This window comes from Nelumbo nucifera, chromosome 6 (assembly GCF_055504915.1).
Source record: "Nelumbo nucifera cultivar China Antique chromosome 6, China Antique-T2T, whole genome shotgun sequence".
Taxonomy (NCBI): Eukaryota; Viridiplantae; Streptophyta; class Magnoliopsida; order Proteales; family Nelumbonaceae; genus Nelumbo; species Nelumbo nucifera.
The window spans coordinates 2,554,691-2,568,239 of NC_142654.1; the positions used below are offsets into that span (position 1 = coordinate 2,554,691).

General features: G+C 37.9%; 1 protein-coding gene across 2 annotated transcripts; it reads right to left on the reverse strand.

Moving 5' to 3' along the window:
- Positions 1–1,874: 1,874 nt before the first annotated feature.
- On the reverse strand, positions 1,875–12,291 carry LOC104609325 (LRR receptor-like serine/threonine-protein kinase ERECTA). Of its 2 annotated transcripts, XM_010275612.3 has the most exons (27): positions 11,930–12,291; positions 11,032–11,170; positions 10,819–10,890; positions 10,634–10,705; positions 10,445–10,516; positions 10,284–10,355; positions 10,130–10,201; positions 9,892–9,963; positions 9,719–9,790; positions 9,559–9,627; positions 9,376–9,447; positions 9,047–9,118; positions 8,213–8,284; positions 7,389–7,460; positions 7,214–7,285; positions 7,061–7,132; positions 6,168–6,239; positions 6,012–6,083; positions 5,851–5,922; positions 5,669–5,740; positions 5,136–5,204; positions 4,837–4,908; positions 4,578–4,651; positions 3,949–4,077; positions 3,299–3,646; positions 2,518–2,888; positions 1,875–2,334 (listed from the first exon to the last, which is right to left on the reverse strand). In XM_010275612.3, exons 1-27 carry the CDS (start codon positions 12,003–12,005, stop codon positions 1,939–1,941), a joined length of 2,967 nt encoding a protein of 988 aa, XP_010273914.1. In that variant the 5' UTR covers positions 12,006–12,291; the 3' UTR covers positions 1,875–1,938. The 2 variants fall into 2 exon arrangements, with proteins under 2 accessions (XP_010273914.1, XP_010273915.1); XM_010275613.3 differs by lacking the exon at positions 5,136–5,204 and having other exon boundaries at positions 11,930–12,272.
- Between the last annotated feature and the right edge of the window lie 1,258 nt (positions 12,292–13,549).

The following is a 13,549-nucleotide window of genomic DNA, read 5'->3' on the forward strand; positions in this document are numbered from 1 at the left end:
AAGGCACTCTCTCAAAGTATATCTCTCTTCTTCCACTCTCTCAACTCTATAGCCTTCTTGCCCTCTTATTCTTCAGCACAACTCAGTTAAGGCCAGCTTGTGCTCAGTAGGTCGGCCTAGCCGACCTTCTCTTCCCTTTATTGACTTGAGCATCAAAGTGCCTCTCCCTGAAAAACGTCCTGGAGGCCTCTGACTTTACTCCCTTGCAGGTCACGCTCGATGTATCACATCGTCCTGCTCACTTTGGTGCAGCCTCAGACCACCCCTCCACAGTATCATCAATTACCATCTAAATATAGTTTCGAATGCAGGAAATCAAATTAGAAATTAGAATTACTAGTTATCACATTCATCTCTCAGATGTTCCATCATGAAGATAGCTGTTGAAATTTTTAAAGGAAACTGTCATTAGTTATAATTCTTAAAGGTCATACTTGTGCAAAATAAATAAATAATAATAGTGTATGATGTATGATCCAGTATTTGATGGCTGTAGTTAAGGCAAGGTTAAAGTGTTAAAACGTTAAAGGCAATTACTTATCTTTTCTTTTTTCTTTGGTGAGTACTTTTTTATTAGCATCCCACTGGTTTTCCAACATTAATCCTCACTTTTCCATTGACAACAACACTGCACTGCTCCAAAGAAAATGTAGGAGCTGAGTAAATGCCATTACGCAATATTGGTCCTAGCCATCTGAGTTCTTAGGTGGGAAGGGTGGACATTGGACTGGACATGGACCTAACCCTACAAAAGCAGGAACGGAGTCCAGAGCAGAATTCAATTATTATTAACGTGGTGTAAATTTAGTAAAATAGTGGGAAACAGTTCAGCATCAACTGCTCAAGACTTCAGTAAAATAGTGGGAAACAGTTGAGTCCTCTCCAGTCTCTATTCTTGATTTTTAGAGCCTAGTACCCACATTGATCTATATATTAACATGACATTGCGTAGATCTGGGGGATACAGCCAGCACTGCTCATTCACCAATTTCTGATAGGGTTATTGCTATGTTGGACAGCCTCAGGGGCTTAGGCTGCATTTGGCATTCCTTATTTTGAGAACTTATCTCCTTTTCGCAATTAAAAACTCAATGTTCATAACCACAAAAAGGAGATAAGTACTGAAAATAAGTTTTAAGGAATGCAAAATGCAGCCTACGACCATTCGGGTAAAACCACTAAACATGTAGTGTGTATTATATTTGAGATATCTTTTTAACTCTTTTTGGACCCAGCTAAACAATTTGTGGCATTTTCTGAAACCCTTCTCGTTTATCATTGCACCCAGATGCTAGTGGGGCACATTACCAACCTAGAAACAACCCATATCCGAACTTGGGAGTTGCAGTATACCATTGGGATAACAACAGCAGAGTTATTCTCTGCAGTGACTATTTGATTGACAACATCTTCGCGTAGATGTCTTGCTCTTGGACGTTAGTTTCGGTGGGTCTGGACTACTTGGTTTCCTTTAATAAATGGTTGGGAGCTTAGTTTTAATCATACAAATCCACCAATTCATAATCGAGCCACTGAACTAATCTAGATCACGAGTCATGACAATTGACCAGCAGCAGAATTTAGCCAACTCAACATCATTGTTGGACCCATCGATACCATACCAAATACCAATATGGCGGTAATAGACTTGCAACCTTGGAAGCGGTATTCTCAGTCTATCTATTGTTTGGATTTGCAAGAAGAAGAAAAGGACCGATTCCCTTAAGGGAGGGAGGGGCTGCGTGCCTGCATCAATCAATTCCCAGTTGGTGAAGTGAGCCTAATGCCGCGGAATGTGGATTCCCAACTTGAGTAGAGACTTGCCAAAGTAATTGCCCTAGGAAAAATGCCATGAACTGTACACCTTATAAACGTTCAGTAAAATCATCAATTGCTGTTATTCAATTTTATGATATTAGATCTTCATACACTGGAGATTTACATTAATTTTGGTCGCTCGGTGGTCTGCGAAATGACCTCTCCAAATTTAAGAAATAGTTGTGCGTCTGAGGTGCTCAGGGATGCACAATTTACCATGTGTGGGTTCTTGAGTTTGGCATACTCGTCCATGTAACTCGACACGTTGGTCTTGGTGGGAGACACTGGTGCTTGAAGTGCAAATTGTTGGTGCAAGCATTTAGTTTCTTCTGAGGGCACGAGGGACCCAAGGATCCGAGTCACCTCATGCATTGTTGGCCTATCGCTGGCTTGTTTCTTAGTGCAGAGAAGGGCCAGCTGAAACACCTTCTTTACTGCTCCAAGATCTTTACATGTGGCTGAGATTTCTGGATCAACGGTCTCCATGACAGCGTTGTTGGCAGTCTTGGACATGACCTGTGATTAATGGGATGTAAGGAACACAATTACAGCAACTGGCTGAGAGAAACCATTGGCATAACGATGCAACAATGAGTAGAAGCAAACATTTTTAGTCAGATCAAAAAAAAACAAAAGGTGGCAAGCTAACCAGTAGCATTGCCTACTGAAATTATCTGGATTACAAATAAGAACTCTAACCAGTTGGTGGAGATTGGAGTCATTGTCCACAGCTTTCCTTCCAGTCAAAAGTTCAAGCAGTACAATTCCATAGCTGTAGACATCAGATTTCTCAGTGAGACGGGAGGTTCGAGCATACTCAGGGTCAATGTAGCCTATTGTTCCCATAACATAGGTTGAGGTGTGCGACTTGGAAATACACAAGCTCTTGGCAATTCCAAAGTCAGTGAGATGGGCTTCAAAATCTTTATCCAACAGTATGTTGGATGACTTCACATCTCTGTGGATTATGCGTGGGTTACAGTCATGGTGTAGGTATGCCAGCCCTTGAGATGCTCCTAATGCTATCCGAAGGCGAGTGTCCCAATCTAGTTTCTTCTTCTTTGAAGGTCCTGGAAAGACAGGTGAGAAATAAATCTAATTTATATTTATCTGCATATCAGGTACTATATAGATGCCTGGCTCATTAGCATTTTAAGATAACTACAGGCAACAAGAGCATTTGGTTTGATAGAAGTGTAATGTCATGCATAAACACATGAAAGCAAGCTCCAAGCATATGGCCTTTTGCAGTTACAACTACCAGTCATCCAAAACAAGGATCAAACTACTTTCAGGCAAAAACTTCTAGACTAATAATCCCAAACATAAAGATATGGTTTATGGACATAACTGGAAAAGATATCAACCCTCAAATAATGTTTGATCAGGCAATTGCAACACCAGCTTTTTATGACCTATGCAAGTAAAACATGCATGCATTTTAGCACTTCTACAAAGATTGAAGACTTTGAATTCTTACCATGGAGGAGATCCCAGAGGCTGCCATTTTCCATATAGTCATAGAAGAGCAGGTTCCCAAAGGGGGACAAGGAATAACCTTGGAGGCTGACCAGATTCCGGTGCTTGATGCTCCCAACTGTTTCAAGCTCTGTCTCAAATTCCTTCAGGGTATGTGGGTGTTGAGAGTACAGTCTCTTGATGGCCACTGGTCTGCAGTTCTTCAACACACATTTGTACACTGTGCCTGATGCACCATAACCAATTATATACTTTTCACTCAGATTCTCAGTCATCCTCATGATGTCCTCATAGACATGCAGAGCCATGTTCATGTGAAGAATGACCAGCTTTGGTGGCAAATAGTTCACTGTAATTTCATTAAGCAGAATATTTAACTCTGTAAATATAAATTAGCTAAAAATAAAAATCACCAATTCATAATGGACTTTCTTGGACCAGGGCAGATCCATTGACAGATGGATGTCAATTTCTGCCAGCTTATCTGATCAGGCTAATTTCTGGGCAAATATCACCTTAAAGGAATCTGTTGCTTCCAACTCTCTACATGTATCAGGTTTTCCTCTGTCATTAGCAGGCCACTTGTGGTATATCAAATGTTTGCCACAGTTGTTCTCCTGAATTAATATTAACTTGGTATAGGGATCTCACCTGGTTTGTGAGGAGATCCTTCTAGAAAAGGTGTTGAATTATGCGGCCAGCGTACTGCCACCAAGATAATAAGAAGGATCACAAGGGCACCCAAGCCAATCCCTAGGATTGCTGCTTTGGAGATTGAGACTGCACATACAATGTTAAACATCATAAGGACAAGGAAAAGATAAAAGGTTATTTCATTTCTTGTACTGATACAGTTGGCATCCCACTCAGGCAGAAAATTTAAGCATGTGTCAATTCACTACTTGAACAAATCAGTAATAATTGTGTTCATTCATATTTATAACTCCAACATCTAAGATCAGAATGTTCCGTGACTTGTACATTTGAATATAGCTCATATTGCTAACAGGAAAGGAAAAGGTTTGTAATCAAACAAAGAACCATAGTAACATACTAAAAAGATGTGCCCTACTAAAAAGACACTTTCAACCACTTGACAGGATCTCTTGAATGCAAAAATTCTTCATTCTTGCCTCCAAGAAACGAAAGTAATTTGTCTGTCAAACACAACCCAGCTTCCAGATGTGAATTGAAAAAATGTTGGCATGATTAGCATTTACTTATTGGATTAAGATGGTATAAACACTGTCAAATGGTTCAAACTAAATCTTCAGGCTTACCTCGTTCTGGTGGAAAAGACGTGTAGCATGGAGAACTGATCCAATAGCCGCAGAGAGCAGGGTTTCCAATGAAGCTGCATACAAGATGGTTATCCATCCATAGAATGTGGAGACTATAAAAAGATGTATATGTTTGTAAAGTACAAAAAAATAAAATAAAATACAAACTATCTTGATATCAAAACCACAAAACTTGGAGGTAGAAGATAGAGTGAACCTAAAATGTATAATCTAAATAGAGATTGATCAATGGCCTTACCTATCTGGCAAAAACCTTGAAAAGTTGTTTCCTGTAGGAATAGCACCAACTAGATTGTTGTAAGATACATTCCTGCTTTGATACAATGTTAAAGCAAGAATGCTCAATTAAAACAACCCCAGTCAACCTAGGTTGAAAGGAAGATAACACAATAGATCTTATTGCAGAATATCTTTTTCTTTTTTTTTTATAATTAACAGATATCATTTCATTAATATAAACAAAAATGTACAAAGATGAACAAGCGGGGTATGACAACCCCTAAGAGAGATCCTATTGCAGAATATCAATAAACTTACAGGATGGTAAGGCTGAAACAGCTAACCAGAGGGAACAAGTTCCCTGATAGATTGTTGTTATTGATTCTCCTGTCATTTTTTGCACCCAAAGATCAAAACCGCAGAATGGGAAACAAAAGGACACCATTATGATCAAAGGATCATAGAGTACAATCCACAAGAGGAACATTTGCACTTGCCATTTTATGCCATTTCAGAAATAACCCATGTTAGTTCTTAAAAGAATGAAGAAGATTAAACCATCCAATTCCCAAAGTTTTCTTATGGACCAAGAAAAAAGTTGAGATTCAAAATGCAGATCATATGGTTGCAAAACCTGAGATCATTTTGTGGCTTTTGTTAATGACCAAGTAAAATTTGTTGGTGGGATCTATGGAGTAGTTTCTCATTATCCTTTGTAAGTTGTATCTCTTCCCACATTTCACTTTATAATGAAAATCCACTAAATTCCAGCAATGCCATGGAAATTTTTTATGTATTCTAATCAAAAGATAATGTCCAAATGGAACGGTAGAGGGAAAATATTAACTTACAAAGAGTACAAATTTTGTAGCTGACCAAGTTCCACAGGAATTGGACCCAGTAGGTGATTATTTGAAAGGTCTCTGCTATGAAGAAACATGGTTTGCTTAGTTTCATTTTTTATTAGTTGCAAAATATCAAGGATCAAAGAAAGCTCGATAACATTCAAGTGGTACAGTTTAGGATAACTTACATATTCATGATACTCCTCAAGTTCCCAAATTCTGCTGGAATGATCCCAACCAAACGGTTCTTACTCAAATTCCTATTTGGGGGGTGGGGGGGGGGGAGACATTAGCCTAGAGTGGAACAAAGAAAAGAACTACTTACCAGTTACCATATCAAATCACTTACAATTCTAGAAGATGCTCCAAGTCACCAAGAGAAGAAGGAATATAGCCGCTAATCTTATTATTAGAAATGTCTCTGAACAAAATGAAAAGAAAAATGATGGTTAACAAAGGAAGTGATAAAGAACAATAAATGTTTTATATGCCAGCTAATACTTACAAAGTGTCCAAATTACCAATCCGGGATAGCTCAATTGGAATGGGACCTTTGAGATTGTTCGATGATAGATTCCTTCAGACAGAAAATGAAAACATTGTCAACTATAGAGTAGGTTCTGCATGTGGCCAAGAATTAGAAGTAAAAAAAAAAAAAAAAAGCCAAACTATATACACATAACATATTTCAACTCAACAAAGCCCTTTCCCAGCCAAACAGTTGCAGTTAAACAAATCCTATTTTGCAGTTACACCACAAAAGGAAGTATCCTCTATCAGGTTGTAAAGTTTTAGATCTAATAACCTCAAATAATTTACTTTTTGTCCTTTCCCCAACTCTTATAAAACCATCTACTTGTATATGGTCACTCCTTACTGGTGCATCGGAGCCCTCCAGAGCTACTTAATCTTCTTTCCCTCATTTTACAGCCTATGAGGCTACACCTAGCCATCTTCTAAAATCTTTCTTTCAATTTTATTGATTTTCCATGATCAGACAACACAAATGCACCTCTCCGCCTCATAATGGATTACTGGGCCAAGGTAAAAGAAGCTAATACTTTGTCTACATTACCACTCTAAGTTTTACCATTACCCTTGTATATCCACTCCAATTATGGTTGCCCCATCTACGTGTAATTAAAATCATCTTCAGCATTCATTCTAGTAGCATGTATCTATATGGTTAAGGACATCAAATAATAAGTTACCAGCAATGTGCAGAGTTAAGTGTTATAGATGGAATAGGAGGCAGGAGGAAAAAAATAGGACCCACAGAGCATACAAGATTCTATTGAATGTTTACCCTACAAAATCTTGCACCCAAAAGATCAGTTTATTTGGTTATCAATCTTCCAACTAGTTCTTTAGGATCAATGAGTGATGTGTGTCACATACAAGTATGTCATACTCTCCAGCCTTTCCAATTTAGATGGGATAGTTCCTTTCAATTTATTGCCATGCACATTGCTGCAACAGATCCATAGACACATTGTCAAATAGATGAAATTTTCAAGAATTTAGGCAGCAGGTTAAAGGTCAAATGCTTACAGGCTATTGAGATTTGTACATGAGCTAAGATCATCAGGAATTGGCCCTTCAAGATTGTTGTTAGCCACATTTCTGTGAGAAAATATTCCACTGGTAACTGAATTGAATGATGTAAGACAACTGTATCTAATAGAAAAAATTCAAGAAGTTAACAATTTTGTTGATCAAGACATACAGGTCAAACAGGTCAGTGAGCTTTCCAAGCTCAGGTGGAATTTGCCCTGTGAGCATGTTGTCATTCAGTTCCCTGCACATGCAAATATTGCAAACAATAGAAAAAGATTATCATCCCAAATGCCTAGTAAAACATGATGCCTAGTGATGCAGTGAGATGGAATTTCAACTTTACCCAGTCTTCCAACTGCACTGTTCATATCAGGAAACCAAAACCCCTTTTTTCTTTCTCCATTGGGTGACAAAAAAGAAAAGAGGGGTACACAACACAGTAGCACATCCCTACCACCAAAGAATCCTCTAAAGATCCATTTGATAACAGCTGAAGTGGCTAAATTGAAGATCTTTTTGTTTTGTCTTTTAGTGAATAAGAAATAAGATTTTAAAAGGCCGGGGACCCCTTAATGGCTGAAGATGAAGTTGGGTAGCTTACTATAAACTAGAATATTTAATCATTTTTATCCACTAAAAGATAAAGCAATAAGTCAGTTCAGCAACCTCATCTATTAACAGATAGCCCCCAAGGCAATACTTGTGAAATCACATTACATTCCAAATCTTGAATTAGCTCTAGACCTTCCTCTACAAAAAAATAAAAAAATAAAAAGAAGAAGAAGAAGAAGAAGAAGAAGAAGAAGAAAGAAATTAAAAAAAATGAACCCAATAGATAATTGAATTTAGAATTAGCAGTCAAGTTTATAAAATCATATAACTTTTTAATCTTCAAGTTTGAGAGGATGGTTCCTCTAATTAAAATGTCCAACAACACTTGTGAAGCACTCCACATCACCAAATAGACTTAGAAGGCAAAGCAATTTTTCTTACAAGTAGTGGAGTTTCGTCATGTTCCCAAGCTCTGGTGGAATGGATCCTGTCAGCTTGTTACCATGCAAGTACCTACAAGAACACATGCATTCCAAATTTCCAATGAATTCCTTTTTTACAGTAACCGAGTGGAAAATACTCACAAGATTTAAAAGGTACAAGAATATTAGATAGTTAAAAGGAAAAATCAATCTCAGAAACAGAAAGGAAAAAAAAAACGATTATGATGGAATAAATCAGCTACTATGTATAGATTTTCACATAGCTCTGGCCTTAGCTACACCATCTTCCATATCATTCTCTTCACTAACAACAGTCCAGAATAGAATAGTCGAGGAAGATTCCATGGACAGGGTCCTTTTTTATTTTGGACAAACTCTTCCTTAGTTTTACACTCTTTTCCTATATAATGGCATTACTAGAATCAACACCATCTGCTCACAACAAACATACACAATTTATTTGGTGGCCTCTAGATCTCCCCTTTAAATAGCTTTTATAAAATGAGCATATGGATGTTATTAGTAGAACCAAATATGTTTGAGCAACTCCTCAACATTTATTCTACAAGATAACAACAAATGGAAAATCTAGGTGGTTCTTGGTTGTATATTCTGCCATATGAACCCCCCCCCCTCCCAATTAAACACATTCTATTTCACTTTAGCAAGAATAAAGTGACAAGGAAGCAGCTCAAAGAATGATAAGCTAGAAACACCTTCCATCAGCCTTAATGTGGAAAACACTGGGTGCATTCCAATCCTTGGAAACAAAAAGTTTGGAATGACAAACTAAAGTTATACAAAATAAACATTGAATTTACACTAAGCTTACAATTTCTCTGTGTAAGTCAGATTGCCAAGAATGGAAGGAATAGATCCAGTTAGCATGTTGCAACTCAAATCTCTGCATCCAAGACAATAGACATTAAGCATCACAGACAGAAACCCTCCAAAAAGAAAAGGATACATATTATCATCTCAAAGAACCTAGTGATGGGGCACTCCTCAGCAAGGGTGGTATAAGAAGAAAATTTAAGAAAACTACCAAAAAATAAGTACTGATATTGCATAAGACTATGTTGCATTTTTGCAAAAGAAAAAGAAAAAAAGTTCTCTAAAAATCACATGAAGTTCCAAGAATAGTAAAATTACAGCGCTTACAGCACTGCAAGAGCTTGCATCAGACCAATCACTGGTGGAATTTTCCCAGAAAGCTGGTTTCCTTGCAGAGATCTAGAATGTACAATAAATGGCAAACATAAAAATTAGGCAAACAGGCTACAATGCAACTTGAACACGAAATAAAATTAAATATTGAACGCAAAATAAATTTAGATCACATACAACGTAGCTACTTGGAGGAACCCTATATTGAATGGAATCTCTCCTGTGAGCTGGTTGTAGGACAAGTCCCTACCAATCATGGGAAACAAGGGAACTTTAAATTAACACAATCTACAAAATTTGAGAACCATAGTCCTGTAAACTTAAATGATATACATACAAGACCTGGAAGCCAGAGCAATTGCCAATATTTGGAGGAATACTTCCAGTGAGGCTATTGTTTCTTACATCACTGCAACAAGAGTATGATGTAAATCAAGCAAAAAACATCCATATCATTAAAAACACACGAGGAATAATTAATGTAAGATAGAGAATGCATTAAGAACTTACAAATACCACAATGCGGTCAATTGGCACATATCAGGAGATAGAGTCCCTACCAAATTGTTATCTCTCAATCCCCTGGATGAAAACATTCCCTCAAAATCAGAAACCGTAAAGATATCACCCCACTAATTGGAGAATACTCATTGAAACAAAGAATCCTAAATATAACAACCTGCAAAAGAAAAAAAAAGAAAGAAAAAATGACAATTTGCTAAAAATTGTAAACAAACATTATACTTACAGATACTGCAACACTTGGCTCCAGTAAATGAGCCTTGGTATTTCTCCACTTAATTTGTTCTGGGCCAGATCCCTGGAACATAGGTGTCAGAAATCATGCATCTCAACCAGATCCAATTGAAATAAAGGGGAAATACGTGGGGAGAGAAGCTCACAATATCTTCAAGTTTGGAATCTGAGAAAAAGTTGAAGGAATGGATCCAATCAACTGGTTGTTTTTCAAAATCCTGGAATAATAATTGAATGAAATTATAATATGGACAGACAGAAAATTGACAACTTGAAATAAAGTCAACTAACATGCATGGAGCCTTACAGAAATTCTATCTGTTTCAACTTTGATATTGAAAATGGTATGTCCCCGTAAATGTTATTGAAGGACAAGTCCCTGAAATGTCAGCAACACACAAGCAAGTCTTTATTAACATAGAATAGCATGCTGAAACTCCAACAATCAAATACCAGCATGACAAGTAAAAACTTGTTCCTATCAAGCAATACTTACAGGCTCTTCAAAGATGAACAGTCACCAATCTCATCAGGAATCTGTCCAGAGAGAAGGTTTTCCCTCAGATCTCTGCCCAAAAACGGAAGTAGAAGATCACTGGTTAAACAAGACCAATCTGCAAATATTCGAAGGAACAACTAAACTGAACTTTACAATTGATAGTTAGAGGTATGGAACAATACATAGATAATAAACTTTTCAAATCTCCAATGGCAGGCGAGATTTCTCCACCAAGATTTAAACCCGACAGGTTACTACATTTGATCAAGCAACAAAACTAAACGTCAAAACTATCACCACCATAAAAACGAGTTCCCTTCAGGAAAAAAAAAAATCAAGGATCGTTGAAGTTAACATTGTTATCAGTCGTTTAGACTAGTAAAAAAGAATCTTACAGTGCAACGACATTGAAGGTCACGTTGTCACAGGTTATCCCCCTCCACGAACAGTACCCGTAAGTAGGCGAATCCGTCCAATCATATAATACATTGTCGACATCTCGAAACGACTTCTTGATCTCCAATAATGTCGCTCCTTTAAGGATGAAAGTTCAAAAAACAAAATAAAGCGTTGGAATCTAAGAAGGTTTAGTCCAAATCACTTTTTTTCCGCAGAAAATCTCCATGGATATTCAAATCTGTTACATACTCTACCAAACACCCATGACATGCAGCATAGGAACATGACCAGGGGAAGCTAGTATCAAACAAGAACTTTTTATGCTTATCGATTAAAAAATTCTTAGTAAAGGAAGAATGAATAAAATAAAATGCATTTCATACTTTCTTTAAAATATTCAGGAGAAAGTAAAAAAAGAAATATTTTTGAACTTCAAATACTGGCCATAAGCCCCCAAATCCTTGAATACAGAAGATGCTGAACAAGGCCATGTTTAAAAACTGAAACACAGATTTTAAAAGCATATTAGAAAGGTTATTTGTAAAATGTATATTTCTTCCTTGTTTGGAAGCAACATTTCGAGACAAAGCTCCAGCTAGAACCTACGCAGTAAACAACAAAGCGAACCAGAGAAGAAATATCTTTTATCTTTTATGGTGTGGTTAGGGTCTTGAGAGAATCATGCAAAAACTAATTTTTTAAGGCAGACTCAAATGAAACATGAAGGAGAAATAACGTGAACAAAGAAGTAAAGAAAAAAAAAAAAAGATCTGAAGCAGAATGTGAAATGAGCATTCTTGCTGTCTAAAAACTGAAGCGGAAATTCAGATGGGTTGCTCTGTAACCCAAAACTGAAGCAGAAAGCCTGATGTGTGTTCTCTGTCTATGCTTTACCATCATTCGAGTCCGACGAACCGAAGCTCAGCCAAGCGAGAAAGACCAGAAGGACCAAGGAATGCCGGGATGCCATAATGGACTATGCAACAGAATTGACGATAAAAATACGCAGCATCTCAACAGTCATCCCAAACACGGGATCCAACTGGAACGCCAAAATCAGCAACACCCCTTCATGCTTTAAAGCTTTAAACAGTCACAATACTCTAAAAAGGTAGCCATGCTTAAAGCTCTTGATTTGAAGCATATTCTTATATTCTGTGATCACTTCAGATGTATGTTAAGAGCATCGTCTTGGAGAGAAGGAGAAGCAGAAAAAGTTCTTCCAGTTGCAGACATTGAAGCGACGTCGTCAAAGGATTCCGTCATTTTATCCCGAAATTTTCCTTATTTTTATTGACTATTGTGTTGTAATTAATTCTGGTTCTGGGAACGATTATGTCACGACGTGCTTACTGGTTCTGTTCCATCACATCGTTGTGGCAGTGCTCCCTAAATACGGAGGGGCCAGTGAGTACTCAGAGAAAACAAAGCTGAGGGAATTATTTCCAAGATAAAGTTAAGAGCCTTCTGCCATAAAACCTGCAACAACACTGCTCTCTCTTTCTCTTTTCTTTATTTCTCTTACGTCCTTTAGCTTCGACTTCTCTCTCTTGCTGCATTTGTTGCTGGCAGCCTGGCAGCGGCAGGTTATCTTTTCGGGTTGAGCTCTCTCTCTCTCCCGATTTTCTGATAATTACCATCAGGGCGTCAGCAAGCGATTAAAATCGGAGTTCAAATCAGCCCCCCCTCACACCCCCCACCACGAGACTGCCCCCGACAACGTCCTACAGCACATCCCCGCCGTTTATTGAGAACATATGATGATATTATTATCGGGAGATGTTCCCAATATACGGAGAGGATATGATGTGAGACGTTGTGGCCTTCTGGGGGACAGTCTTGTGGGGTTGATTCGGTCTCGATCAATCGCGCCACAGGACATGTGAGTTGACATCTACTACTGACAGCTAACGCGACCACCGTCGCTGGACTCCCTTTGCGACTCCAACGGAACTGGAACACACCAGCAGCACGTCAAACTTTTATTTTTCTATTTTCAATCAATGATGTGTCCGGGTTTTATTGGGGTCGCAGCATTCCCCTGCGACGCCTAAAGAAATACGGATAAATTGATAAAACCAAATTCAATGCAGAATTCTGAATGATAGCCCCCCCCATAGGCCCTTTATAAATCGCATCCTATCCGTAAATTTGACATCAATTTACGATCAGGATTCATCTTGTCCGTGACTCATTGGAGGGTCGTAGGAGAATGCTCCCTCTCCTCAGCAGATGCAAACTCGCAAAAAGGAGAAAGAACGTGGCTTAACAGTCAAACAAAACGAGAAAAACTTTTTTGAGCCCCATATTATGTTATCATTTAAACAATAACTTCAAAAAGAAGAAAAATCTGACAAAAGTTGTATGTGTGTTACGTCCCGTAGCCGAAGGAGGGATTCCATTTTCTCATCTTGCCACGTCAACTGATTTGAAAACATTATTATTTCAGAAATGATGTCGATTCTTTGGCAATTAGTAGAAGAATCAATCATTCCCACTGGGGACAATTTTCTA